We start from the raw sequence: 27,907 nt of genomic DNA on the forward strand, positions 1-27,907 counted from the left end.
TCCCAAGAGAGCTGGCCTACAACACCTAAGGGTGGGCCCAAGCCGCCAGAGACTTGACGCTGGCGTGTAGATGCGATACAATTCGAGCAGTGTTCGGTACTAATACTGGCTTGAAGGGGGTCTGCGGCGATTACTGAATTACTAGCTTTGACAGAGGCTGTTTGATGGACGCCTGACCTAGCAGGATGTCATGCATAGAGGTGGCCGGGCGGTCAGACATCCTTCTTTGCAGATGAGCTTCGGTTCCAATGGCATTTTCCTGTTGCATGGAGAAAGACGATGCAAAGTCAATGGTGGGGGGCTGCCAGTGGAAAGCAATTCCTGTGGGTGCAGGAAAGGGGGAGTAATACTGAGTAGAAAATTCAGCTGTGGTTTATACGTACAGGAGTCCCCCCCAGGGCACACTGGTGCCAGCCAGCCTGGTGATGGGTTGCATGGTGCGCAAGAAGATCTCCTGCAGTACTGATGGTGCACAAACCATCACTGGCCCTTCTCCTGTATTGCAAGTTCAGTTCTGAGCTGGGTAACTGAGGCAGCACCCCGGACTCTGCGTGCACACAGCAAAGGAATCGACACCACTCACAGTCAGGCAGTGACGTCGGGTTGAGCCCTTTACGGCCTCCAACTCCATTGCTGTCGCTTTGTGTAGCATGTCCCACACGGTCAGGTACTGGCAGAACTTGGAGCCGGCTCTTCAGACGGAGACCCTTCATTTCCGGGTACAACATATGGGGCAGGAAGGAAAAGAGGCGTCCAACAGTAGCCCCTTCCCCTAGCTGCCCTGCTGAGCAGGCTCAGCGGACGGTAACATGCCAGTAGACCCTTACTGAGTTTAAGCATCCCCGATGTCGTCAACCAATTTAACACTGTCCATCAGCCAGGGTACACCACTTCAGAGAAAAGAGATGTGGAAGAGTGTGGGCAGAAGAGCAGCAGTAGCAGGATGAAGACATGGGTGAGGTGGTTGGTTTCCAGCTCTCAAATGTCCATGGACCACTTAAAGCATTGGCAGGATGAGTGCCTGAGAAGAGGCCACTTGGTCACAACAACAGGAACCTAAGGAGGCATCTGCCTCCTTTGGAGGGCTCTGCTCCTCCCCATAGGGTGGATGACAGCCCACCACCCTATAGTTCCCTGGAGCCAGAGCTGGGATAAGCTTGGGCTGGGAAGGAGCAGATAACCTTTCCTGCTAAACTCTGCGAACAGAAGCCACTGGAGCCCTCTTGTAAGAGGAGGGGGGAGTGCAGGGATGTTTGCAGCGTGTTTGTTGGAGAAGTGCTCTAGGCAAGTGATGCTGGTCTCTGGGGAGAGGTTACTTGGTCTTGCTTTCCCCCAGCGGGATCTGGAGGAGTGTGGGAGACTGTTCCATGATGCGCACCAGCAGCTGGTCAATGTAGTTCTCCAGTTCATGGATGTGCTCCTCCTTCTTGCTCAGCTCCTTCTCTCTCTGCAGCAGGAGCTGGATGAGTTCATCGTGGGTCAAGTGATAATACTTGGCTGACTGGTCCAGTACGGTGGGATCCTGTAGCAGAAACCAAGAGGAACATTCAGTGAGTCAAATGAGAACCGCTGCTCCCTTTAGCATTTGTGAGGTGCAGCAACCACCAAAGCAATCAGTGTTTTCTGTGTCTGTCTTCTTTCCAAACCTGACCTGATGAGCCTGAGACGTTGTGCAGCTATCACACGTCGTGTCTTTACAAAACAGTTTTCCCACATGCTGTGCAGTCGCCCAAAAATAGTGGAGTCAGAACAACTGCCCAGACATCCAGGCCAATGCCACCCTCTCCTTATGGCTAGAGGTGACAGCTGAGCACTTCCACCAGCTGAGTGAATCATTTAAGATTGTTTCCCCAAAGACTGTGTCAAATCTCTTTCCCCCAACAGTTAGAAGCTAGGGGCATGGGCACAACGGAGCCCATTAGCCTGGCATAATGAGGCCTGGCATTAGCTACGTCCCCTCTCTGGGGCTTCCCCCTTCCCCAGTCCTCCAGCAGCAGGCCTGGATGACATCAGGAGAAGACAATTAAGAGCTGAAAGACCCCTCAGGAGCTGTCCCAGAGGATGAGAGCCCTGGGGGAGTCCACTCAGGTGAACCCCAGCAGCAGCATTTTACATGTCGAGTTGGGGAGGCAAACAGAGCAGCAGTAGACAAAGGGAAGGAGAAGGCAACCGCGTGAGACTGTGCCCTCAGACGTATCACACAGGTATTTTGCTTGCCTCAACACACCAGCATTTAAAATACAGCCAGGCGAGCGGCATTTGAGCAAGGCTCCAGGAAGCACCTTCCCTCTGCCTCTGTCAGGAGAAAAAACCCTTCAGGCCTTCAATAAGGCAGCTCTCATCCTCCGTATTTCATGTCTTGCAGATAACCAGGCATTCGCTCACACACTGTACAATAAAAACCCCAAACCAAAGCAAGCAATGGGAGAAGAACGATGGGGTGAGAAGGTCCAGAGGCCAGGTCATGGAGGAAGGGAGGCCAGCAGGAGGCTGGGCAACCAGGATCAAGGATGTCATAGAATCATATAATCATTTAGGTTGGAAAAGACCTTTAAGATCATCGAGTCCAACCGTAAACCTAACACTGCCAAGTCCACCACTAAACCATGTCCCTAAGCGCCTCATCCACACGTCTTTTAAATACCTCCAGGGATGGTGACTCAACCACCTCCCTGGGCAGCCTGTTCCCGTGTCTGACAACCCTTGAATGTCGGGGTTAATGTACATGGTTCCACTCACACTGTGGCAGGACCCCATTCTACCTCCTCCAACACCCGTGTTCTGCACCTCTGTCACCAACTGTGGAACATCTCGAGCAGGTAGGAATGTAGCTCTCACCTCAGTGGTGGGTTCCTACCTTTAACTTCTTCGCGTCCGTTCTCTCTGGGTGAGAGGACGGGGCTACGGGCTGGACGCTGCTTGTGGTGACTGTCTTCAGCTTCTCCAGGCCATTGCTCAGAGCGGTCGTCAGGCTGGACCTGTGCTGCTGCTTCTTCTCACTGGAGACATCGTGCACCGTAGCACTGATGGGTTTCACTGGGTGAGGACTACGGAAAACAAGGAGGTTGGACAGTTAACACCCTGCCGAGCTGGGGAGTGACACTGCTGGCTCTTCCTATGGTTTTTATGGGGATGGGACCCACTTATCAAATTTAGTCAGCTCCACACAGCTGAATCCTCTGTGTCTGTGTTGCTCAAAGCTTGCCGGCTCAAAGGAGAGGAGAGCCAGCGTCCTGCAGAACAGGCAGCCCACAGTGCTCTCCAGCACTGTTTCCACCCAGAGATGAGATAAGGAGCCCCAGGACACATGTTTGGCTGAGATACAGAAGAGATCCCCGTGCTCACACCTACGCTGCTCTGTCCACACTGAGAGAGCTATGGGTCGAAACTCCCGGCTGCCAGACGTTGGCCCTGCTGGGGAAATTTAACCCAGGCCCAATGTAATCAGGGGCTGCTACATCCACTGCCCAGATGCCCCCAGATTAGCATCTGGGGTCACCACTGATGCTTCAGGGATGCTCCTGCACCACTGTGCATCAGTTCCTGCACTGCCTCAGCCCAAGAGCTGGGCTCCATCTGCCTGGAAGACACCACAAATTTGCCCCCCCTCCACTAGCCAAAAGGGAGGGCGAGGAGACTGTGTCGGAATGCACCTTCTCTGTCAGTTAAGGGGGAATTACATTTTCATTTATTTTTGCCTCACTCTTCACCCAAAAAGATTGTTTCTGGCCTTAAACAAAGTACATTTGCTTTTCAGCGTGATGGAAAGAGAAGTGACCTGATGCTACCTTCCTGCGAGGAGCAGGCAGACCTGTGCACCATACTCGGGATGAAAAGATCATAAAACCCACCCAGGAGCTCTGCAAAGCCTCTGCACTCATCAGATGCAGCAGCCACCCTGGCAAAGGGTGATAAGCCCAACTGCTGTGAGTCCAAACAACACCGCAGGGGAAGGGGGACGCCTTGCTCGCATGAGCTCTCAAGCAAGGCGGGCAACCGCAGACTCTCTTTACAAATGGGGACCTCAGGGTGTTGGTAGGACGGGTTGTGGGAGGAGGCTGTGTGAGCCATTAGCCGGGCTGGGACAAACCCCTCTCAAGTCCAGCTTGTGCTGTAACCGCTCGACTGTGCTTTATTTCCGTTTTGAAAGCAGAGCAGGTGGCTTTCAACCCTGCTCCAGGGAAGAGATCATGGGTGAGGCTGGGACAAAGGTAGCATCACATAAGGCATCAGGTGGGTGGCCCAAGTCCTCAAGGCTGGTGTCCTCATGCCTTGTCAGTGGTGACGGGATCAGGATGTACCAAGAAATCTCCCCATCGTGCTGACAGGGCACGACTAGAAGTCCTCTTCAACAACGATGATGCCTCCTGTCTTCCATTTGCTAGGAGAGGACAGCAATGGCAGCCACGGACTAGCTCCAAAAGCCAGAGGATCAACACCCCTTGTCAGAGCTGTCCAAACACATGGACAGATGTAAGGGTTCCTGGACAGCTTGAAAGGATGGAGAGGGATCCCACGAACCTAAGCGCGAGTCCACTGACAGCACCAGGAGTTGGAGAAGTCGCCGTTCTGCACATCAGCCTCAAGCACTCTCCACCCTAGACTAAAGCCTTCACCAGCAGAGCTGCAAACACCACGATACCACGTTACAACCGGTCCAGCCATTGTCCATTTGTTATGATGTTAAGATGGGGTGAGGGTGAACCGGACCGGAGATCCATGCACAGATCCTGAAAAATTGCTCATTCCCAAGTCTTTTAAAAACCAGAAAAAATTACTTTGCTTGCTTGAACCACTGCTAGCCTCCTTCCTAGCCCAAAATGAGTGGGGTTCACTGGAGGCTCTGGGGAAGACAGCTCTACTACCACTGTAGGACTTCTACGGTTCCTCAAAATACAGTGGCTGGGAAGAAGAGTGGCTGGGGAGCCACCACAACTGCTCATCACAGACAGATCTGAAGATAAGGAGCCTCAAACGCCACCATCGCCTCATGCATCTCCACAGCATCCCCAAGCCAGCGCAGAGACTAAGACGAGAGTATGGCTGCAGAAGCAGGAGACCGACACCCCTAAGCAAGAGGTCTGCAGGGCACTGGCTGGCCGTCACGAACACTCGCCATTTTAAACCTCCAAAGGGGACCTCTTTTGGACCAAACTTTATAAAGCCACTCCACAGAGTGAAAACCACCAACAGCGTTGGGACACCAGTGGGATAGCTTGGATGCATTCTGAAAGCAGGGGGACATTTCCCACTGCAAGTCTGGTCGCAGGCAGCTTTCAGCCCCATTGCCGGAGGGAACATATTAATTCCTGCAGAGCTGAAAAAGGTATTTAGAAAAAAAAAGAAAAAAACATTATCCCATTCTTTCCTGCTGAGAGGGTAGTGTGTGCAGGGCTCCTGCTGAGGAAAACAGGGGCTCTGCCCCCTTGGCTCGTCACTCTGAGAGGTTCTGAAAGCAGGAGGCATTCCTCCACCTGCGTCCCACCCCAGGACAGTCAGCACCGGGTACTTCCAGGGGAGCAGAGGTTGCTTCAGACTTCACAGCCACGTTTAAAGTCCTGATGGATCTGCCAAGAAGTTGGACCTGTTTCCATCCACCAGTCGATGAATGTGAACTTGAGAGTAGAATTAGTTGCTCACACCAACAGCCTGCCTAATCCAGTACTGCATCTCTGAGCGGACATAAGTCTACAATGAAGCTTAACACATTCAAGATGAAACATCTCAGGGTGTCAGTGGCACAGCCCTGGTCCCTCTCTCTGAGCAAGCCTTGCTGTGTCACAGCACAGCTTTCACCGATGCTCCCAAGGTCATTGCTGAGCACAGTGAAAAACTGGGGAGATTCCCCTACAGCAACTGGAAACTCAAGTCTTTATCAACCTATTAAAATGCTTCTCACAGAGAACAAGACAAGGAATCCAAGGATATCAGTCTCTCGTGGGTAAGCCGCTGTGCCTGCAGCAGCACACAGCACCTGAGGGCCAGACCTCCATGGGGAAAGGGTCTACAGGACGAAAGGGAATGACTGGACTTGGGATCAGCAGCTCTTCTCCCAGGTCTATCTGTGGATGTGGCAAGCCACTCTCTAAGCTCTAAGGGCTCCACAAGGAATACATTCAGATCACAAAGACTGGCATGTGATTTAACCTGAAACCTTGTTTTCAGGAGGGGACGATTCTGCTGCACTCCTGACATCAGGAAGGCACAAAGCAGCATATGCTTAGCACCTGTGACATCCCCAATCCCGTCACCTACAAGCGCCATGACATGCTGCAATAGTCACACATCTGAGTTCCCAATCAATGGGTAAGGAGCTGCACAACTGCTGGGCTCCTCCGAGGCAGCGGAGTCCCCAGAGCACTGTCATGGGCTGTCCTTTAGGTCCAACCTGTACCAGGAGATGTGACCAGAGACACCTTCCCCATGGTGAAGGCACCACCCTGCCCTTCCCCAAAGAGCAGAAAGGGGACCCTCCGTACATTTGAGTGTTGCAACTGATGCTCCAAGCACCCACCTTACCCCAGCGGCAACAGTTTCGTGGCGAGAGCCCTCCCTCGCTGCAGAAGAGCGGGGAAGGATCTGCAAATGCAATCCCAACGCGTGCTCTTCTGGACTCTGAATTCCCCAGCTGCATCTTCAAATCTGGCACACAAGCAGCTGTTCCAGGAGGGCACAGCCTCCCAGCTCACTGTGACCAGGCGGTGCCCCTGCCAGACTAGGCAGGAGGTGCTGGTGTCACTCAGATATACAGGTCTACCACTTGACTTGCCATCTTGAACAAGATGACCAGCAGAGAGCCCTCTGGCCACCTAGGAAGAGGACATGGGACCCCACATCCAGTTTCCATCCCTCCCGAGGAGGGCACATAACCCCAGCACACCAGGCTCTCAATAATCCACACCAGGTACCAGCTCCTCTTTTATCTGATGGAAGAGAAAGACACTTTTGTTCCAGCTAAGCCTCAATGCCTGTTCTAAGTTGGAAGTCTTTCCTTTTCCCTTCCACCTTTTTTCTACCATATCTTTTCTTTATCTACGTGCCACTGACTATCCTAATAGGAGATGATTCTAGGAAAGGCACACATCACCACGGGGACCCAGAAAAGGGCCTTTCCACCTTGCCTCTCTCCCCCCATGACAATCAGTCACATCTCCCCAACCTTATAAAGTAGTGCAGATCCTCAGAGCCTTCCACAGAGACCTCAGTAACTCTTCAAAGGTTCTTCAATCACAGCAGCAAGTATCCAAAACATTCGCGTTTTACAGGTAGGGAAAGCAGAGCAGAGACGTTCAAGGACTTCTCAGACGTGTCTCATGACAGAAGCCACCACTGACATGACGACCAGCTCTTAGGTCCAAGCCCACTTTCCTCCCACAAGCCAGTCAGCCCTTGGATGGATGCACAGTCAAGCCCAAAGATGACTGTGAGCGCATACTACCGACAAAGACAGCCCTGGGACTACACTTCTCTCATTCCCTAATTTTACCCTTTGGGATTGCAGGACACTTCTCTTTCCATGAAATATAACAAACATCACCAAAATTCAGGAGGATTCTGCATACCTGCTATATGCAAATTTTGAACAAAGTTATTTGTTGGAGGATGAATAATCCAATTAAGAATGATTTGAGGATCTGGCCTTGATAAAGAAGAAGAAAAAAAAAATCAGGTAACACACCCATCTCTTGCTGGTCTTTGCTCCCGAGGTCATTTTGCACATCAAACACATGCTCGAGCCACGGAGGGATCCCCATGCAGAAGGGCTGGAGCTCAGCTAAGTTCTGCTGTCCCCATCCCCCTGCCCTCTCTCTCACCAGGGCCATGACCAGTATTATTTTTGGGCCAGACAGGATTTTATCATTTCAGTGCCCCCATGAAACTCTATCTCCCTCCTGTTGCAGAAGTGAGGTTGATCAAATAAATCACTGCTAGAAGACCCAGGTCCCCAAGTAAACCACAAGAGCTTGATCCTTGATACTCTGGGCAGGCAGAGCCCGTGACAATCCTCTCCTGCCCAGGCAGACCAGGGGAAGGTGTACCAGAAAAACTAGAAGGACATAGAGCAAGACTCCATGCCCTAAACTCAGCATCTTTATCTGCTTCACGGCATTTCTACAAGCCCAAGACTGACTTGGGAGGAGGAACAGCTCCTTCATTCCTCTGATTCACTGCCATTCCCATTATCCTTAAGGCTAAGTCCCACTTGCTTCATAGCCAACAGGCATCTTGGCAGGAGGGAGGGGAGAATGGCATTTTGCCACCACCCCAGTGAAACTACTTTTTTTTTGTTTGCTATGGAGAGAAGAAGGTTTTTAGTACCTGATGGTCGTTTAAAAAGGCAAGAAACCAAAGCTGAATTAATGAAAAGGGAAGGGGCAGTAGCTGCGCACATGCCATGAAGGAACTCATGAGAGCATTAACGGCTGGAAACTCTCCTGGCAGACATAGAAAAGGCACCTATTTTGCAAGCACGGGGAAGATGATGGAGCCAAAATTAGCATTGAGTGAAATGCCCATGCAATTCTGCTGCAGCTGAATTTTCAGCTCGGGCAGGTCTTGGATGCGTCAAACAGTTTGCCCTAGTTTAGGGCAAACACAGGACACCAGTGGCCATTCCCCACCGTGATCCGAGGGAGCCAAGGCTTCAAGCTGTTCAAGCTGGACTCTCTGGGACAATGGGAAGGTGAGGGGAGAGAGGACCTGCAGCAACACGTGGAGCAGCCTCCTTGGAGTCAGCGCAATTGTGAGCTGCTGGCATTGAGCCGGGGTCCACTTATCGGCCCCCCGATAAGAGCAGAAGGGAGACAGGGTTCACCTCTACCAAATACAAACCCTTCGCCTTCCCCGGAGAGTGCTCACCTGGTCATCTGCTGGAAAAAGGGCTTCTCAGCTGGCTGTGTCTCCCTGGGCAAAACCACGAGCGCTGAAGCTTGTGTGTCACCGGACTGCGGCAAAGGGCAGGGCTGGGCGGCTGCGCGGCTGGTTGCGGCAGGGACCCCGCTGCTTGCGGGGCACGCAACAGGGGAAGGGAAATCAAACTGTTTAGGGTTAGTTGCAGCCACAAGGAAAGGGGTGGAGAAGGCCAAGGGCTGGCTGTCATGCAGGAAAGGAGGCTTGCCTAGCGGGTCCCCGGGGAGGTTAGTGGGCTGGAAGCCTTGCCCAGGGGCTTCCTCATGGAGGCTGCTGAAGCTGAAGCCTCCCTGACCAAGCCTTTCGGGCAGCACAGCTTGAACAGGGAGGGGGTCTGGTGGCTTCTCCACAAAGGGATTGCTTGGGGCATTTGGGCTGAGTGCCGGAGCAAAGGGATTTCTCAGGGCTGAAGCATCCTGCTCACGCCTCTCCTCCACCCTATCTGGCTTCCAGAAATCGGCCTTCTTGAAGTCTATCCTGCTGTCTGCCGAGCATCGGTGCCACGGCCCCTCGGGCTCACTGGCAGGGGGTCTGCCCTGCTCTGCCTCTCGGGGAGAGCCGGCCACTGCCACGGGGGCGCAAGGCTCAGGCTGGCCTCCCGCTCGCCCAGCGAGGCCAGCCACCGGCCCATGCCGCCCCTCACCATCACCCCACGCCGGCTCCAGCTGGGGTGGACTCTCTGCACGCGCTAACCTTTGGGGTCGCGCCGCTGGGCCGAGACCCGCGGAGTGACCAGCTGCCTCCTGCTCTTCCAGAGCCGTCCAGAAGATTTCCGGCTGGCCTGGGTCTAGCTTGGAAGGTGGATTTAGTCCCGACATACTGAGCTCCTCAGGGAACGGCTCCTGTTCGGAGGCCATCTCCCACTCGGCACCATCTGTGACCCCCATCAGAGGAGATAAACCTCGCTGGCTCCAGCTCTCCTTAGCACCCGACTGGCCTAATCCATCTAGGGAGAACTTCGATGGGCAAGTCTCAAACTGCTCAGCCGCATCTGTCTCATTCATCTCTGATCGGTCTTCCCCCGAAGAGGTGTCTCTTTTTACCAACTCGCTAGCTCTCGCCTCCAAATTAGCTGCTGAGTCTGCAGTGGCAGATTTGGCATCCTTGGAGACTGGGAACTCGCTCCCAGCTTCAGCTACGTCCACTCCCAGTGCGGGCAGGCTGGGAGATGCCAGGACAGAGGGCTCGCTGCTCAGACAGCTCTTCGGCAGCTCCACATCTGCCTTTGGGCTCTCCGCCTCTTCGCATTGCTCCTCGCTGCCTCGCTGCCTCGGCTGCAGGTCGCAAGCATCCTCCTCCTCGCCATCCCCTCTGCCGCCTGCAGCTGCAAACCACCTCGGAGGTTTGGGGGGTGGCGCGGCTGAGCCAGCCGCCATCTCTTCCCTCTCTCGAGTGCCTGTCCACGAAGAGAGGACGACGTGCCTCTCGCGAATGTCGGAGCTGAGTTTTACACGGTTTTCGCTGGCCTCAAGCCGCATGCTCGCCTGGAGACGGTAGACTGAAGTCCGTATGTCGAATGCTTCCTCCTCACTACCAGCACCCTGGGGCTCTGTCCCTGGCTCGGGGCCCATGGGGAACCGTCGTGCTGCCACATCTGCGAGCACCCGTGGGGGCACGGCCGCCACGTTGCTGCCTGGCAGGGTTTCGGAGGTGAGCTCGGGGGCAAAGGTGCTTCTGGGCAACACGCAAGTGGCGGCACGAGATCCGCTTTTTGCTTCAAAGGTGCCTTCGCTGAGGAAGGGTGGCCGTGGGCCGAACGTGCTTTCCTGACCCACACACTCCTGCTCAGCCATGCTTTGGGTGCTCTCTGACAGGTCAGGAGCGGTTTCAGTGGCTATGGTCATCCATCCGTTTGTCCCTGCACTAGAGGGTTCCTCCTCATTACTGTCCCCTTCCTCCCTAGCACTATTTTCAGCAGTTAGGGGTGTTGAAGCCTCTTTTTCCCCTGGATTTCCCGATGCAAACATGGCTGTCCAAACCGTAGGCGTGCTGCTTTTCCTCCTCCTTCCCATCGACCCCGCAGACACAGGGCTCAGCACATCCTCAATCACAGTCGCTTCCTGGGTTGTGCTCACCAAATTTGCCCCCACGTCTAAACCGGAGAAATTTGTCCAAGCCCGTAGAGTTGCAGGCATTTCACTGCCCATTTGTGAATCAGCCTTTTCAAATACTTTTGTCCCCTTCTCTCGAGCCGGCTCGGCTGATCTTTCTGTTGGGCTGGCTACATCGGGATCGTCGATGAAAGCCATGCCCTCCGCCGCCACCGACGCAAAGAAGTTTTCCTTCTTCAGTTCTGGTTTGAGCCTGCTGGTCGCAAAGGCATCGAAGGTATCGTCCCACTCCGAGAGGGGAGGAGGGACAGCAGGTTTCTCGTCCGAAGGAGGAAGGTCTCCTTGTGATGGGGGTGTAGTTTCTGGAACAGGGACACAAACGCTTTTGGCTGGAGACTCTCCCTCCGGGTCTTTATGTCCTAGGGAGGCAGAGGGACTGCAATCCTCAGAGGAATAAAAGCTCCCAGCGACCTCTGTTGAAGCATGCGGCTCAGACGGGAAACTAGAGAAAAAGTGAGTAGGTGAAGGAGAATTTAGTACCTGGTCAGCGAGGAGGTCCTCAAAGAAAGGATTGCTCTGCAGGGAGTTGAGGAATGGGTTGGTAGGGGATAAGTATCCAGACTGACTGTCTCCAAAAGCGGGAGAGAGGTTAGCGCTTGGCATGCTAGTGAGATGGGCTACAGCGGCAGGAGGAAACTGGGCAGGGGAGCAGGGAGGAAAATGAGAAGGAGCATCTGAGCTGGTTTCTACCTGAGGAGACACTTCCAGGCTGTGGAGGGAAGACAAAACAGTCCTCCTGGTTAATGCTGTGACAGTGCTGTAAGCATACACCACACACACTACAAACGCTTCGGTTCAAAGCAATGCAATGATCAAATACATACTCATCTCTCTTGTTAGGCAGAGCAATGATTATGGAGTCAAGGCGTGGAAAGGGCATGCACGACAAAAAGGAAAGGGCAGCCCTTCTTCTAGAACAGTCCTACAAATTTCCCCTTTCTGCCTTAGCAAGCCCTAAGACTCAGGAGCCCGAGAGGTTTTTCTCACCTCCTGCAGCCCAAGGACTCGGCTCATTTTTTTTGTGTGGACACTGGTGCATACTCAGGGCAGGCTGCGCACGAGGAGCCGGGCTGGGCTCTTGGATCAGTATTACTTCAGCCAGTAAGAGCACGCAGGAGTGAGTCTTTCCCAGTTTACCCCAGTGCCTTGTTACTTGTTTGGCAATGTATCGGGATGACAGCAGACATGGTGCTCCCTCTTGCACAGGAGGGAGGCTAACATGGCTGTGGGTGGCCAAGGAACTAGAGCCGAGCAGGAGGGAGCACGTCACCAGGATGTGGCCCTGGCTCCACTCTTGACTCTACCCAGCCTCCCCACATGCCCTTCGTCACGTCATTTCTGGCCCGAGGTCCTGAAATGCCTGAACCCCTACGTGGGACCCCAAGGAGGAAGGGATTCAGCACAGCTCAAATTCAGACTCAGTCTCCTCCTGCACCTCACCCTGAGTCAGGCAGCCGGTCTTTGCTGCCTTTTCAAGAGGGACTACACTGACCTTTCTTTGGGATTTCATTGATCTTCCTTTGGGAACTCCTCCAGCAATGAGCATCACCACCCCTGAGGAAGACCTGCCAGGCTGGAGCTGGCCGTCTTGGAAGTTTCCACATCACGAAGGGTGCCGTGTGGACACCTCGCACCCCAACCAGTGCTCCGACTGCCGCGATGGCTCCTCCTGAGCCCCTGTCCCCTTGACTCACCCCTGCCAGGAGCAATCCCGTACCCAGGATGGGGGCACCCGACACCGGCACGTGCGGCTATGCTATCCCATAACCGAGCTGGTGGGATTACTTCCTTCTTCTGCATTGGCCACGACAGCCGAGCTTCAAAGAGACCCCAGTCTTGGTTTGGAAGAAATATGGACATCGATCAGCCAGCACTGGGCATATCAATGTTTAACGAGGAATGAATAAAGTAATTGCTTTGCCAATATGCACAGGGTATGTCCAGCCCCAGGGCTACATCACGGTATTACCCTGCCTCACCCGAGCTGCGGGTAGGGAACACAGGCGGCACAGGAAGATCACAGTCAATGCGCTGACAAATGGCAAAGCTGCTTGGACAATTATTTTCGTCTGTTATTATGGATGTCACAGAAAACCTTAGACACATTTTAAAGCGCAAAAATGCCATCTTGAGGCAAAAGTTAACGACATGTGAAGGTGCAGTCAGCATTGGTTGCTTTTAAAGCAGGCACGGTTATGTGCCGGCAATGCGTCTTGGACCACGAGTGATGCACAGATGGGCAGGAGTCCATGCACACCGCAGCAGCGAGGTAGGACCCACTTCTCCCCACTCCTGGCAGCTTCAAAGTCCCCCTCATGCATCACCTTCTGAGCAGCTACCTTGGAAAGGTGCCTATTTATGCAATCAATTCCACCAAAGTCCCCTCAGCCTGGTTATTAGATAGGTAACACACACAGCAAGCAGCCGAGCACAATGGGCTCAGCTCCAGCATCCATCAGACACTATGCCAGATACTACTTAGCAGAACTAGTAATTCAGGCACAAAAAAAGCCCCGAAACCTTCATTTCCACTCAAACCTGCAGCTCACTTGGTGCTGCGGGCACAGACAGCTCGTGGGTGCCCTCTCCTGCTGTCACTAAGCAGCAGTGGTGGCCGTGGCGCAGGTGCCCACGCTGTCGCACGCCCGGCCGTGCTCCGCTGCATCTCCGCATCCTCTCCCCGCTCGGACCACCAGCGTGTAGCAGGGTGGAAAACCCGTTGCGGGCAGCCGGACACGCACTTCCGCAGAAGATAACTCTGAGCAGCACAGCTCTCCTTGCATGTTTTAAGCTCTCAGTGAGTGCAGAAAACCTCCCGAAGTAATGGGAGAAGGTGATGGACCTTTAGGCACAAACCACCCCAGAGAGACCGGCAGCCACCCTCGGCTTGGGAGCCAACCTCTCCAGGCATGCTGTGACCTGGGGATCGGCATGTGGTTGGGGTGCTCTGCACCTGAGCTGTGCCTCCAGCACAAGATCCACTCCAGACCATCCACAAGACAGCCTCCGTGTTCTGTAAAAGACCATCCATGAGGCAGCAGTGGCGCAGCATGACAGCATTTGCACAAGGAGACAGGGCAGCCCATCTCTCCCCAACTCTCTGTCACCGCTATTTGGTGATTGCCATCCCGAAGGTCTCAAGGCTATGGCTTGTATTGACAGAATCCCTCAATTCTTCTGGTTTTCTGAATGCAGAAGGTGCAGACAAATGCCTGCAGCTGCTGGGTGGCTTCATGCTCCTCAGCCAAACACGCACGCTGGAGCACAGGCTCCTGTTCATTGCCACTTGAGCTTTTTCCCTAATCACCCTCAAATTTAAGCTCTCCAGAAGAGAAGCGCAGCTGCCTATGACCCAAGGTCCAGCCAGGTGAGTTCACAGAATCCACAAATGGATGTTATCTGTGGTGCAACAGGACAAAACACAGCAAATTTTCCTTTCCAGCTGGAAGCGGAAAGCAGCAAGGTCCAACGTAAACCACCACAATCTCAAGGCAGCTGCAAACAGCACACGCTGCTGCCCTACCTCTGCTTGCTCCTGTGATTGCTTCTTCTTGCTGGCACTTGCTTTGATGTTTTGGTCCAGATTAAGATCCCTCATTCATGATTCTGCTTAAACAGCATTTAGTGCTGAGTAAGAGCAACCGAGGCCTCATCCAGCCAGCTCTGCTGGGCTCTAGCATTAAATGGCTACAGAGCATTAATCACCTTCAGGCTCCTAATGAGTGCTCACTGCTAAAGACCTTCACAGCTGCCAGAAGGCTGAGTGGTTGAAGTTCCCTCCCCGGCGCATGACTGATGCCAGACCAGCCCCTTGCCCAGGCAGACACAATGGGCAGTGCCCCAAATGGCACTGATCCCCACTCGCACAGGTGGAGGAACATCCTCAAAGTCTCTTCAAACCCACCTGAGATGACCAAGTCTTCCTTCCCCAAGTCACGATGGGGCTCACAGGGGGCTGGACCTGCTGAGAAAGAGCAGTTCTCAGCCATGCCAGCGAGCTGGTCCCAGCCCCAAGTGGCTGCCTGCATGGTCTGGGCCACCAGGAATCGGGATGGTGCTTTTGGGAGCCCTTGATTGCCCCATGCCCGTTGTGACCTACACATCAGTGTCAGGATGCCTCAAAATGAAGGCTGCACTTTGGCTGGGAACGAGGTGGGCGAATGTGAATCTTTTCCTGGAGGGAAGCAAACCATAAGCAATGCAGCCTCTGGCTCTGGCGCAGGAGGACTCAAATCTCACTCCTGCCAGGCAGCGGTCCCATATCGTCCTCCCCCAGCACATGCAGCCCGAGCCAAGCTAAAGATATAAGACAGAACTACAATCCATCTTTTTTTTGTGGGATTACAGTTTTCTTCCTCCAAAACCCCCTACTGAAGTTTCCTTTCCACTGCCCGTCCCCATTCCTGCTGGGACCCACTGGGGCTTGCTCAGGGGCTGCACAAACCACTCTCAGCCACAAACTCCAGGCAGCAGAGCCCACATCTTTCCCCCCGGTTTTCAAAGCACCAATTGCACTGTCACCGTTCAACCCTTTTCCTTAGGACAAGCATCCCCTGTTTTGGTGACCAGCCCGGCGCTGGTGGCAGACCTGCTCTCCCCACGAATAACCCACCCCACAAAAAGCCCCGTTTCCCCCCTCTGATGAAGGCTGCTGGAAGTGCTCAGCAAAACAAGAAGCCGAGGACGGCGTATTCCTCTAGAGGGAAACCTCCGCTTGCAGCAGCCTGATTGAAGATCTTTGCTGCATTGAAACGCTGACTCACCCTCCTCCTCCCATACCCCAGCACACAGCTCCGCCAGCCAAAATAAATAGCGGGTACCTTTCTGCCCTCATTTATTTGTTTGGCAGCACTTCACAGACTCGTTTTAGCCTCTCAGCAGAAAAAAAAAGAAGAAAAGAAAATATTGCTGAGCAACCCCCTGATGGAAAGTCTATTTGAAACAGCTTGTTCAATGCAGGGAGATTTTTTCCCTACAGATCGCAGCCTGAATTTCAGGCTGAAGACAGCCGCCCCAGCTCCGCAGTCACAGAGCACCGTCCCCAGGCATGGCAGCCCATCTGCAAGAGGGTGGGTAACTCTGCACCATGAAGATAAAGAAAACAGCACATGCGCTGAAAAAGCAGGGGTTTGGGGAGGGCCGGGCTCAAATCCAGTCATAATGTGCGGAGGTTAAGAGCCGTGCTGAAGCTCAACTGGAAAATCCCTCCTAGGAGGGCTGGATCCAGGGGAGCACCATGACCCTACCACTCACAAGCTGCGTTTTGCACCATTTCCCCGTAGACAAGCACACACCCGGGGCATATTGCAAGCAAGCCAGGGAAGGTGGAAGGACCGGGGTGCTGGAGGCACCGGTGGCAGCTTCAAAGCCTGGCAGGGATCAGGAATTTCCTCGCACCGGCGTGAGCAAGGCTAGCACGGCAGGATTTGTGCAGAAAGGGGTTGGGAAGAGATGGGCACGGCAGGCCAGGACGTTTTTCTACAGGGTGGGAACCCAAGTGGGAAGGAGTCAGAGAATATATGCAAATGCTGCTTTTAAATAGCAATTTTGGAGGTGAAAGCAAGGGGTTTAGCTATCTGCAATAACCACTTTACTTTCCCCTTGGTCCTCACCTGCCCATCATCCCAATTAAAATGGACAAGTCCTGCTTTATAGAGATTTGCCCCAAAACCACAGGAATAAAAAAAAAATATCAGCGATAGGATCTGGGCAGTAGGAGCCCAGGTAGATGCAAAGTGCTAACCCCGATACCCAGTTCTAGAGGTGGGAGCGGGGCTGTGCTCTACCTGGACAGCTACAAAGCAGATTTGTCTCACCAGGGCTGAGCTGGTGCCAGCTTAGGATCCAATTCACCATCCTGCTTCATGTCCATCCCTGGGAAATGCAGGCTCAGCAGGCAAAAGGAAGGCAGAGGCATTTTAAGAGCCATTTTTCACCCTTGCAGGCTCCCCGCACCCCTCACGCCAGAGGGAAAATGTCCAGGTCCATCCCTGACCATTTTTACTCTGTGACTGATCCAATGCAAGCATGCAGTTTTGCAGCTTGCATGGATACGAGACCTGTGCCAGAGATGTGACCCTGACGGCTCCCACGATGGACTCACCCGCAGCATCACCTTTATCCCTGATGCCCTGGTTCTCACAACACTGTGCTTGTCTTCACCAAACTTTGCAGCCTCGCAGGTTCTGCTCTGAAAGTCCCCACTAATGCTGCTTTGGAGGGGGCTATCACATGCATCAGTGTTCAATCCCGCTGACAAGCTCACCTGGTCCAACTGCACCGCTCCCCACTGCCAGCCTGTCTGAGGACTGTGATCCAATCATTCAAAACCTTCTTCTCATTTCCAGCATTTAGGAAACGTACTTTTTAGGAGTACATGATGAAGAGTGAGGAATTCGAGTCAATATTTGGCCTCACTGCTGGATATAAGGGTATGGACTATGGAAAGTGGAGTGACAGCCAAGGTGGCGAGGGATTTTACATTTTCCTCCCATGAAAGCAGTGACAGAGGGAAGGGGCTTTAACCTGCAAATGGCACTAACGCAATTATTTTTTACAAGAGAGAGTGTAATTTCTCTTTTTTCCTATTGCCAAGCATGAGATGCAGCCTCATTTTATCATCCCAATTCATGCCGCAGGAAGCAGGACCTGTGGAGCTCTGATAACATTGTAGAAACCCTGAAAATAGTTAAACCAATTGTTTTAGCCTCAGGCCTTGCCTCAAATAAACCTGCTGAGCTTCTTCCTTACATACAACCCTTGACCACACAACCTTAAAAACAACAAACCCCAAACAGTCTTTTATTCAGGTCTCCAAAGAGCAAACACTATCTTCCTACTGCTTCCATTCAAGCCAGTATCAAAGCCCGGTTGCCGCCACGGATTAGCAAAGCCGGGGCAGACAGGCACAGCCTTTGGGACCTGCGTCCCTGCCAGAGTCAGCGAACAAACGTGTAAATAAGGGCTGGAGGCAGAAATGTCCAGCCCTCTCCCTGGATAAGAGAGCGGGCAGGTTTGCAGCTTGCAGGGCAGCACCAGCTCGCGCGCACTTACCGATGGGTCAGCAAAACCAGCCCGTAACAGAACAGAAAACCTTTTTATAAAGCTGAAGTTAAAACCAGCTGAAAGTCAGCGGCTTCCTTATTTTAGAAAGGGTGTGGTTTTGCAAGAGCAAGTGGTTAAAGACAAGCTGTGCCAAACTTGTCTTAGCTGCAGGCTAATTTAAACCTTAACTGTAAAGCATCTTTCTAATTACAGACCTTTTAACTAATTACAGGTTTAGTTTTCTGGTCTTGCAAAGGTGACTGCTTTTGACGCTCTCTCCCCACATTCAGCTTCGGGTGAAACTTGACCTATGCATGGTGGGCAAAAAGGTAAGAAGATGCTGCTTGCTCAACTGATCAGAGCCGCAAAGCTGAAGTTTCCAGAATCAGGAGAGCAGGAGGGGAAAAAATCCTTTCTGCAGATAAATCAAAGACTTAAAACTGCTCGATTCAGAGGCTGGTTCTCTCTACAAAGCAAAGGTTAATCCATCTTCAGCTCTAGAAGTTACGCTGGTAACTGAATAGCTCCTCCAGATGCAGATGGACATCCATAAAACACCCACAGATAAGCACTGCTAAATTTTCAATCACACGCTTGAGAGACCATATGCGTTTGATTGTCACAATACGAAGGCACCAGACCGTACTTTCAATCTGACACCATCAAGACCTAATAAGCTCTTCAACAGTTTTGACTTGAATCAGTGGCATGGTCCACAAGGTCGTTCAGTGTAAGGAAGGAGAATAAAATCAGAAAAGTTAGAGTTCTGTATAACTAGAATAAGTAATGACGTTGTAATTAATGGTCAGAAAAAACAAAGAACCAGGAAAGCCAGACTAGAGACAGGCCATCTCCCTGTGATGATGGAAAGGCCATTTTCACATCAAATGAAACTCAGCCACCATCTCCCACCGCCCAGCCTGGGCCACATGATAGGACAAATGCTTCTCGTAACGTTCCCCAAAGGTGCTCATCTACGCTGGGCCCCGAGGCCCCAGACGCTGGGCTTCCCCCTCCCAGCCAGGCAGCTCTAGCGCTTCACCATCCTCCATTAGAGACTTCTCCTAATGTCTACCTTAAATCTCCCTTGCTACAGTTTAAGCTCATTACTTCCCATTATCAAATTGCAAACTGCAATTAAAGCCCATTCAGATGCTTATAAACGCCCCAAAAGGGGCCCCTGTGAATTTGTTCTCTCCAGCCCATGCTGCTTCAAAGCAATTCCTATTTTTGGGAGAGAAAACCCCAGCCGGAGGAACTGCTGTTGCATGGCTCATCCAAGTTTCTCCTTACAAGACAGCCGTCTGTGGACGGGGTCCTCGGCATGCCACAGCAAACCGACTCTAAGCAAAGCTTAGCTTCAGCTTAACTTGAAATTAAACTGTTAGCACTAAAGTAGATTAAAAAAAACACGGAGTGAAAACCCTCTGGGAAAGAACTAATGCTGGGAATTGGTCCAGCAGCTGTCATTTAAAAAAAGGCAGAGGGTTGTTAGAAACCAGCAGTGTTTAGGAGCACCTCTGCACTCACGGCGATTATCCACTGGGTTGGATGCTACAGACGCTCGGAAGCTGATTTACAGCCGGATCGGACATCCTTGCCTTGAAGACAGCAGCATCCATCAGAGGAGTGGGGCAGGCACGGCTCGCACGGCAGGTTGTAACGCACGGCAGGTTGTAACGCACGGCCCGTGTCGGCCTCCTTCCCCGAATTGCAAAGCAGGAGGAAACCCGCAGGTTTCTCACCCGTTTATCAAGGAAAAGGTTCCACCCCATCACACGCATACATCGTAGGCTCACAGTACTTCGCTGGATGGCTCAGGCAGCTTGTGGAGTCATTGCCTGAATACAGTAGGATTTTTTATGGGTTTATTTTTCATACTGTATCTTCTCTATTCTAGAACTTAAATCAAACAGCAGGTTTGTTATCGCAAAATGAAAAAAAAAACTTAAAAGAACAATCTTGAACGGTAATATTCTGTCCTTCCTCAATCACAGCATTCAGAGACCAGGGTCCTTTAGTCTCATCCAGAAACAGACCTTGCAGTGGGATGTGACACCAAATAACTACCGGGGCTTCAAGTCTCCTGGAAATGAAAGACCCATACACAGGAATGCAGCCACAGCAGTCCCAGGACGTCACAGTCATCTCTCCTGCTGCCAGAGCGGCTCGAGCACGGAATGCCCACATCCTCCCTGGTCCTTCCCTTCCCCATCGCCGCCCATATGTGAGCCGGGCTTCGCTCCCCAATGAAAGGCTTCGGGGGAAAGAGCTCCGGGCCCTGTGAGATGGGGTATTTGTGGCTCAGAGAAGCAGCTCCCAGCCTGCCTCGGTGTCCCCAGCTCTGCCTGTGCAGCTGGGAGCGCTGGCAGCGGGCAGGACCAAGCCTTACCGACCCTTGCGGCTCCTCTCCCATCCTCGCACCGACAGCACATGCTCCTCTCGAGGCATGCAGGACAAGGACACATGGCCTTCGGTCCTTGGGAAGGAGGGTGGCAGCACGTTCTTGCCTCCCATTGGCCTTAAAGACCTCTATGAGCACGACATCTTCTTGTGGGGTGAGAAGAGGAGGACTTTTGGGGCTGCCCCTGTTCTGAAGCCACACTGAGCAATGTGCTTACCCCCTCATTTACGTCTGAGCAGCACTTTAAAAGCAGTTTAACCCATGTGGGAATCTGGTTAGGTTGAATAAACCATGAGTGCCCTCCTCATTAAAGGAGGCTTAGACTGAATTAAAATCCTTCTGCTTAATAAATTAGGTTAAAGTCAGCCCAGATTAGAAAACCCCTATAATAAATCAACCCTCTAGATTCAACCAGCTCTCAACTGCTAGTCATTTTCTCTGGCTGCTTTTAACCCCGTTTTCTCCCTCTCACTGAGCAATGATAACACCGCACCGGGCTCTCGGTCGACCTCTGGACCCCCAGCTCAGCTGCCAGGGGCTACAGGGATGGACATGGGTGACGCACTGTCGCAATAAAGCCCGCACAGGAACAGCACGAAGACCACGTTTTGTGTGCCGCAAATAAAGTGCTGAGGATTTGGAGGGATGAATCATCACACAAAGCAAGAACAATTAGAGATTCATAATCGGGAGAAGGGAAGGCTGGGGTGGGATGGGAAGAGGAAAGAGCAGGGCTGGGATTAGTTACTTCAGAAATATTAATAATATCTCAAGTTACCGAAGTACTGCACCCCCAGGCTGGACCAGTGACGTAGAGGGGGTGGGAGGTTAATAAAAAAAAAAATGTGACTATATGTCACTATGTCCCACATCCTACACTGACTGCCAGGGAAGCTTTTTTAGCTAATTAAAGGATAACGATCCTTTACTTTGAGGCCACAGAACCACTTCGTATGATCACGCTGAGCCTCGCCTCTGCAGAGGGAAACATCTCCCTCTCCATGAAGGGGAACCCTCCCTTCCCCAACTGGGAAACAAGGCCTGGGAGGGCAAATGGAGTTGGTTTGTGGCAGAAGCCAGGGGACGATCCAGGAAAAATCACCCTCCCTTTGAAACATTTAACACCGAGGAAGCATTTCCCCTGCTATCATCTCGTCTGAGCAATGGGGACCAGTCCTCCGCTGATGCTGGAGAGCATTTAACAGCACAGCCGTTGAAGACGGGAGGCTGGGGCAGCTGGTTAATGGCCTAGATGTCAACACACCCATTTCACTGACCTGGGTTTCTGAGGGGATTCTTTGGCCTCCTTTGAACCAAACCAGCCACTGGTCTTATTCCTCTCATCTCCCCCTGCCATCGCGTGGATGGACGAGCCATGGGAGGGTCCCACTTTCTCCCCCTGGCCTTTGCTCCCCGCATCGCTCTTGTTGCCCCCGTGGTGGAAGAGGCCGCCCTTTGCTTTCTTGTCTTCCTTCCTCATTTCCTCAGGTTGTTTGTCCTTCGTCGTTTCCGTGGAGAAGGCCATGGGTGTTGCAGCTTGAGTCGGCTTGTTCTCTAAGCGACTGTTTTCTTCCATCTTGGCTCTGCCCAGATGGTTACTGAGAGTGACGGCTTTCGTGGAGACCTTGAGCTCTTCTTGCAAGGCTAAGCTGGGAGGAGATGGGATGAACCTGGGCTCGTCTCTCTGCTGTGTCCTCTCAAAGTTGCTGACCCCCCAAGGCACCTCGTGGGAGTTGGGATGGAGGGGAGTGAAGCCGAAGCCCTCCTCCTGGCGCCTGGGGATGCTGGGCATGGACAGCGGCGCAGAGCTCTGAGGGACAGACACGGGGCTCTTTGGTGCAGGCTCGTCGCTGTAAACGTGGCTCCCGTTGATGCAGAGGGAAGACCGGGACACGGGATCGTTCTTTGGCTTCAGGCTTTGGATTGTTTTGGGCTCCAGGACTGGGCTGACTTGGGAGACATCATCACTGAATGCTCTCTTGTGGGTCAGCTTTGGAGATGGCAAGTAGTCTTTCACTGGGGGGAAATAAAACACAACAGAGGTGAGGCCGTCTGAGTAACAGGCACAGGTATGACAAGTATCGTTATCTTCTACTTGCAAACACTAAGGAGATCTGTGAAATCATATCGGCTTTCTCCCTCCCAAGCTCTACTGGATTATAATTACATTACTAGAAATGCAAAGCAGGGGTCACAAGTATGTGGCTATACAGGCTATACGATATTCTCCCTAAGTACATCACTTCCCACTGCAGGATCCGGAGAGGAATCTCTGTAGGATGACAAATCCCTTGTCTGAGAGGATCTGAGATCAATAATAAATGCAAGGAACTACCCAGAAGCTACTTAAAGGGCTTATGCTTCCGTGTGATTTAAAGAGTTTGCATTGAATGAAAGACAATGAGCCTCTGAGCTCTGCTCCGACAGGCCAGGCTGCTGCTCTGCAGCCAGGAGGGTCCAGTGCCTGCTTCTCCCTCCCACTGCTTGACCCTGCAGCTATTGCTAACGCTCAGCAGATTTTTGGGGTTACGTGGAGAGCCCGATGAGAAGGACTGCCTGGACTTTAGATGACATGTAGCTGCTCTCCCCTCCTAGCCGGAGATGCTGTCTCCTTCACCGAGACGCGAGGATGATGGGGCCAGACCCGTGTCTCCGCTCGCTTTCCAGCTGCGCATGGGAACATCACCCAGCAGAAACTGAGAGCCATCATGTGGGCGGCCTCACTGGCATGGTGAGAAGCAGCGTGTACCCAGGGACTCCCACCCAATATGGGAATTTGCTGTCTCCAGCCAATTAAACCATTTAATTATATATTTTGTTTTCAAGGGACGGCAAGAATTAATTCTCTACAAGGGCCTTTTTTGTTTGCAAATCACCGCTCTCCAAGTGCCAAGAGCTCAGATCACTTTAATCACTGGGAACCGGTCACTCTTTCAGCTTTGCCTCCAAGCCGGAGGCGTCTCATTAGACAGCTGGGCAGCAGCACAGCGCAGCAGCAACATGCTCTGCTTCGCCCAGCCCTCTCCCAGGGGCTTATTGCTAAGAGTTAGTGTTAGCAACCCACTTTCAGGGGGCAGAGAAGAAATGGTCCTAAAGAACCCTCGTAGCCCACAAGTCTGTGCTGTACTGCAGGGAGCACATGCAGCATCAACGTAAGTCAGGCTGTTCATATACAGGCTCAGCACGAAAAGCAAAATCTTAGACGTCTCCCCCCATTCTGGCAAGCACACAGAAGGTCTTGGAGGGTTTGTGCAGGACGCCACTTCTTAGGTAAGCAATTAGTTGACAGATTTGCAGGAAAGCCTCAACAGCCCCTTACAAAGAAAAGAAGGGGAAAAAAAAAAAAGTGGGGTGGGGATTAAAACCAATATCCTCTTACCAGAGCGCTCTGTGGACAGACTGCTGTGTCTGCTTGGGGATTTGGTTACCTCGGGAACATTTGCGGCCAAGCCCAGGCTGGCAGAAGAGATGGTGCTGTCGGATCCCAAGGAGGTGTTGGATTGCGTCAGTGATGACTTGCGCAGCTTGTTCTTCAAGAAGAAGCCCTTGACTTTGGACTTCTTGCCCCCAATGTCGTAGTCATCCTCCATGTCGAGGGCGCCCATGCTGCTGGGGATGATGGCAGAGGCTGACTCCAAGTCATATTTCTTCTTGCCTTTCACCTTGTCCTTCAGCTTGCCGAAGGGCGACCGTGGCTTGTCCTTCATGGACAGGTCGAACATGCTGGCTGTAAGGTTGTTGCGTGTGAACTGGATGCTCACCAGGATCTCACCACGCTCCTTCTCCTTCTTCCCAGCCTTGGAGTGTAACTTGTGCCACCTGGAGCCAGAGAGGAAAGAAAAGGAAAGGCTCCTCTGTCATTTCCAAGAGACGCAAGCCAGGAAGACCTTGGGGAAGGATGCTGCTGGGTGGAAGCTAGCACAAGCGCCCCAGAAGTCACCTAAGACCAGAGTCAGAGACACGCAAATGCCAAGCACAGAGCTGTCACACGGAACCAGACCTCTCCTTGAACCACAGCGGCTTTGTAAGAGCTCCGTCTCCATCCCTGTCCTAATACTAAATACTGTCCTTCCACTAAATAACCTGGAAAACACCGTCTCGCTCACTCTGGCGTCAGATACTGCCATGCATTTCAGGGGAAAGTTACTGGTGGCCAAATTTTTGTACGGTCAGTTGATACGTTGCTGTGAGCCCGCATTTGAAAAAAGACGGTGCTTTGTGCTTGCGTTTTAAATATTCAAGAGCCAGTGACTCAGAACAAATCCTTTCAAGTCAGAGACAGTGCCGTAATGGCAAAGGCACTCAACAACATTCATTAAAATAACTTTATGCCAGACTTTCCGTGCCTCACCCTAAATAAAGATGCTGAAGTTTGCCTAATAATGTCCTTGCATCAAGCATTTAGAGGATGCTGCATCCCAGGAGTTCTTTATGGGCAGCAGGAGCTGCTGTGCAGCACCTACTCTACCCAACCCTACCCTAACCAGGTTACTGGATATTTGGGAAATATCTGCATTCCCCTAGCCCGCCGATGGCAGTCTCCAGCCTGCGGTACAGCTTTGGGATCTGTGATGACCTCATGTGATGGTGGACGATGCAGCAAACCTTTATGTCCATCACCTTCCCCTCCTCCAAATTGCTCAATTCTGCTGAAATGTCTGTAAAATTTGAGGCAGCTAGAAGCCTGAGCTGAGGAAGGAAAAGGATTTTATTTTAACAACCATCACTCTGGTTGCCAAAGCCCAGAAACGCACCGCTGGGGCTGGTGAGAGCTCCCAAAGGAGATACTGGCCATATCCACCAGCGCAAAAGCTTCAACCAACCCCACAGCAGGTTACTGGGGGATGCTCCCTGCTGCCCTGCCCCAGATGAAACCCATAATGCAGACTTTGCTCCATCACTTTGCACACAGACATGAAAGGAGCATGGGAAAAGCCTCCAAAACATTCACTGCAGAAGGGAAAAAACCTCCTAGCCTCCATTTAGGGCCCAATCGTTCCGCAGGGAATAGCCTGTGCACTGGCAGGGCACAAAGCAACCCCTGGTATGTGGTGGGAGAGGGGACTTCCCTCCTGCCAGCTGGAACAAACAGCGGGGAGACAACACCAAAGCGAGAGATGCTTGGAGACGCCTTCTAGTTCTCCAGTTCACAGCGGTACTACGTTCAGATGGGGCAGCACAAAATACAGGCCATGAGGGAACCATTTCTTCCCTAAGCAGTGGTCCTTCGCTCCCTTCTGCTCCCATGAGATGCCCCATCTTTCTGCCCCCATTCCAGGCACCACTTCCCAGGGCGGCTGCAGCAGGACGAGCAGGTCTCCAGCACAGCCGCTGCCCCAGCAGCTCTGATCCCTCCTAGATCAAAGTATTAAAATTCCCCTTAACAAGGCGCAAGGAAATCTGTAGGTTCAGGACAGACCCTGTTTCTCTGTGACATGCTTCATGGGCGAAATACGCAGCAATGGAAGGGGGAAGAAATTTCTAGACCTGGGTTAAAGATTTCCCAATGACTTCCCAGAAAATAAAAATCTTGGCAGTGTTTTACATCCACGCGAAAAGTGAAGTCACTGAAAAGAAAAAAAATAAGGGAAGGAAAATGTGAAGGGACGGAGACGGGTGTGACCACGCTGAAATCACCAGGGCGAGGAGAAAACTTCAATCGCGTCCTCCAGAAGTTTCTGAATTACTGCTAGGGAAGTTATCGCATCTCGAACGAAGGGAGGAGCTGGAAAGCCTGGGGAGCCTACGCTGTACCTCGGGAAGGGGACAAAAAACCCCTAACTCCCTGCTGGGATGCAAGGATAAATAACAGGAGTGTACAGCTGGAAGCACCCGGGTCCTTCACCACCCAATTCAGGTGCCACTAAAATGCAGGTGGGACAGCACCCGGGACTTTGCTGGGCACAGACACAGGGTTAAACCCGCAGCGAAGCCATTCCTATTCCTACCACTTGCTTATCCCACCCCCATACAATGCCCACTGCAAAATTTTCAGTAGCCAGGCTTCAAGCTTGAAAATATCCAGGCATGCAGAAAAAAAACATGAACAAAAGCAGCATTAACCCCTCACAGCAAGCCAACAGCAGCAAAGAGACGCTCAAACAGGCTGATCCGCTGCCAGGGAGCAGTTAGGGGAGCAGGAGCAGGTGAGTCAGGCAGACACTTCCCGTAAGAGTGGTGAGGAAAAGGCTGCTTGGAACAGGCTGCAGCCACAGCACATCAAATATTACTTGCTCAGTTTGATGCGAGACCTGGAAGAAGTTCAAGAGGGAAGGGCTGCAGCAGCCTGCCAGCTGGGAGAGGAGAGATTTGGGGGCTGAATCATTTAGCAAGAAAAAAAAAAAATCTTGCAAGTAGTTTTTGTATCTTACATCATCCCATGGAAAAAAAAAAAAAAAGAGAGAAAATCTGGGTGGATTAACATAAGGAAAAGCATGAGCTTCTGAGGACGATGAAATGTAACAGCCTGTAAGAGTTCTGCGCTGGCTCAGCTCACATGGATACGCTCTCACCATCTCCCATCCCATCACTTATAATGTTGTGGTCATTAAAATTAATCCGGATGCTTGGCGGCGACGCCTTTGAAAGAACAAGCCTTAAAACCTGATCTGCTTCAAAAAGCGTCCGTTCAAGGAAAAACTTCTGCTTATGCTGGCGCTGGATTAAGGAGCTATTTTTGGTTCCCAAAACCTAATCAGCAATCGGCAAACAGTCGGGACTACACCTCAAACAGGGAACAGAGCTATTTTTAGGGTGAGCTCTAAGTTTATGGCACAAGATGAGTGTTTGGGAGGATTAAGTTGTTCCATGTTGGGTTTTTCTTTTTTTTATGAATCAGTTCCAGCAGAAACAGGAGGTGCAAACACTGCTTCGGCTGGGATGCAGCAGGAGAGTGGGATCGGGGTGGGTTTCAAATCCCAGCCCAGCTACACACAAACTCCCACAGCATCTTTTCGCTATTAACCCCGTCCCACACCCCTTGGTTTCCCATGTTTCTTCCACGAGCTGCCCTCGGGGGGAAGCCCTGGGTGGGGGGTTTCTGGATTGGAGCCACCCGAGCCCCAAGCCTCAGAGTGGGACGTGATCTCTTTTATGGGACTAGACAATACACCTGGAAAAACAAACCAGCTTCTGCCCGTACAAATCCTTTTCCAGGTCTGAAATAGCAGCCATGGGCTTCGCAGCTCAGGCTCAGACCAATCACTCTGAATTTAACTAGGTTATATTAATCAGACTGTAGAAGAGGTGCTGGCACCGAGGAGCGCGGGGAGATCAAGGAAGACATGCCAAGCACTTCCACCCAGGACTGGAAGGACCCGCTTCTCGGAGGTGTTTTGGAGGCCTCTCTTGAGCATGGTGCCACCAGCTTGGGTCCAGCTCCTCGCTGCACAGGGCATCCAGGACAAGCCACCCACCTCTGACCACCTGCTCCCAGGGT

General features: G+C 52.3%; 1 protein-coding gene across 1 annotated transcript in view; it reads right to left on the reverse strand.

Annotated features, from left to right (window-relative positions):
• Positions 1 to 1,303: 1,303 nt before the first annotated feature.
• The window catches only part of RAB11FIP5 (RAB11 family interacting protein 5), a 39,261-nt gene continuing 12,657 nt past the window's right edge, over positions 1,304 to 27,907 (reverse strand). The window contains exons 2-7 of the mRNA XM_059817671.1: positions 23,849 to 24,288; positions 21,747 to 22,485; positions 9,040 to 11,463; positions 8,860 to 9,003; positions 2,858 to 3,047; positions 1,304 to 1,522 (exon numbers count right to left, since the gene is read on the reverse strand). Of these exons, the coding sequence (XP_059673654.1) occupies positions 1,313 to 1,522; positions 2,858 to 3,047; positions 8,860 to 9,003; positions 9,040 to 11,463; positions 21,747 to 22,485; positions 23,849 to 24,288 (4,147 nt within the window). The 3' untranslated portion in view covers positions 1,304 to 1,312. The remainder of the gene's footprint in view (positions 1,523 to 2,857; positions 3,048 to 8,859; positions 9,004 to 9,039; positions 11,464 to 21,746; positions 22,486 to 23,848; positions 24,289 to 27,907) is intronic.

The sequence above is a fragment of the Gavia stellata genome, chromosome 5 (genome assembly GCF_030936135.1).
Source record: "Gavia stellata isolate bGavSte3 chromosome 5, bGavSte3.hap2, whole genome shotgun sequence".
Lineage (NCBI taxonomy): Eukaryota > Metazoa > Chordata > Aves > Gaviiformes > Gaviidae > Gavia > Gavia stellata.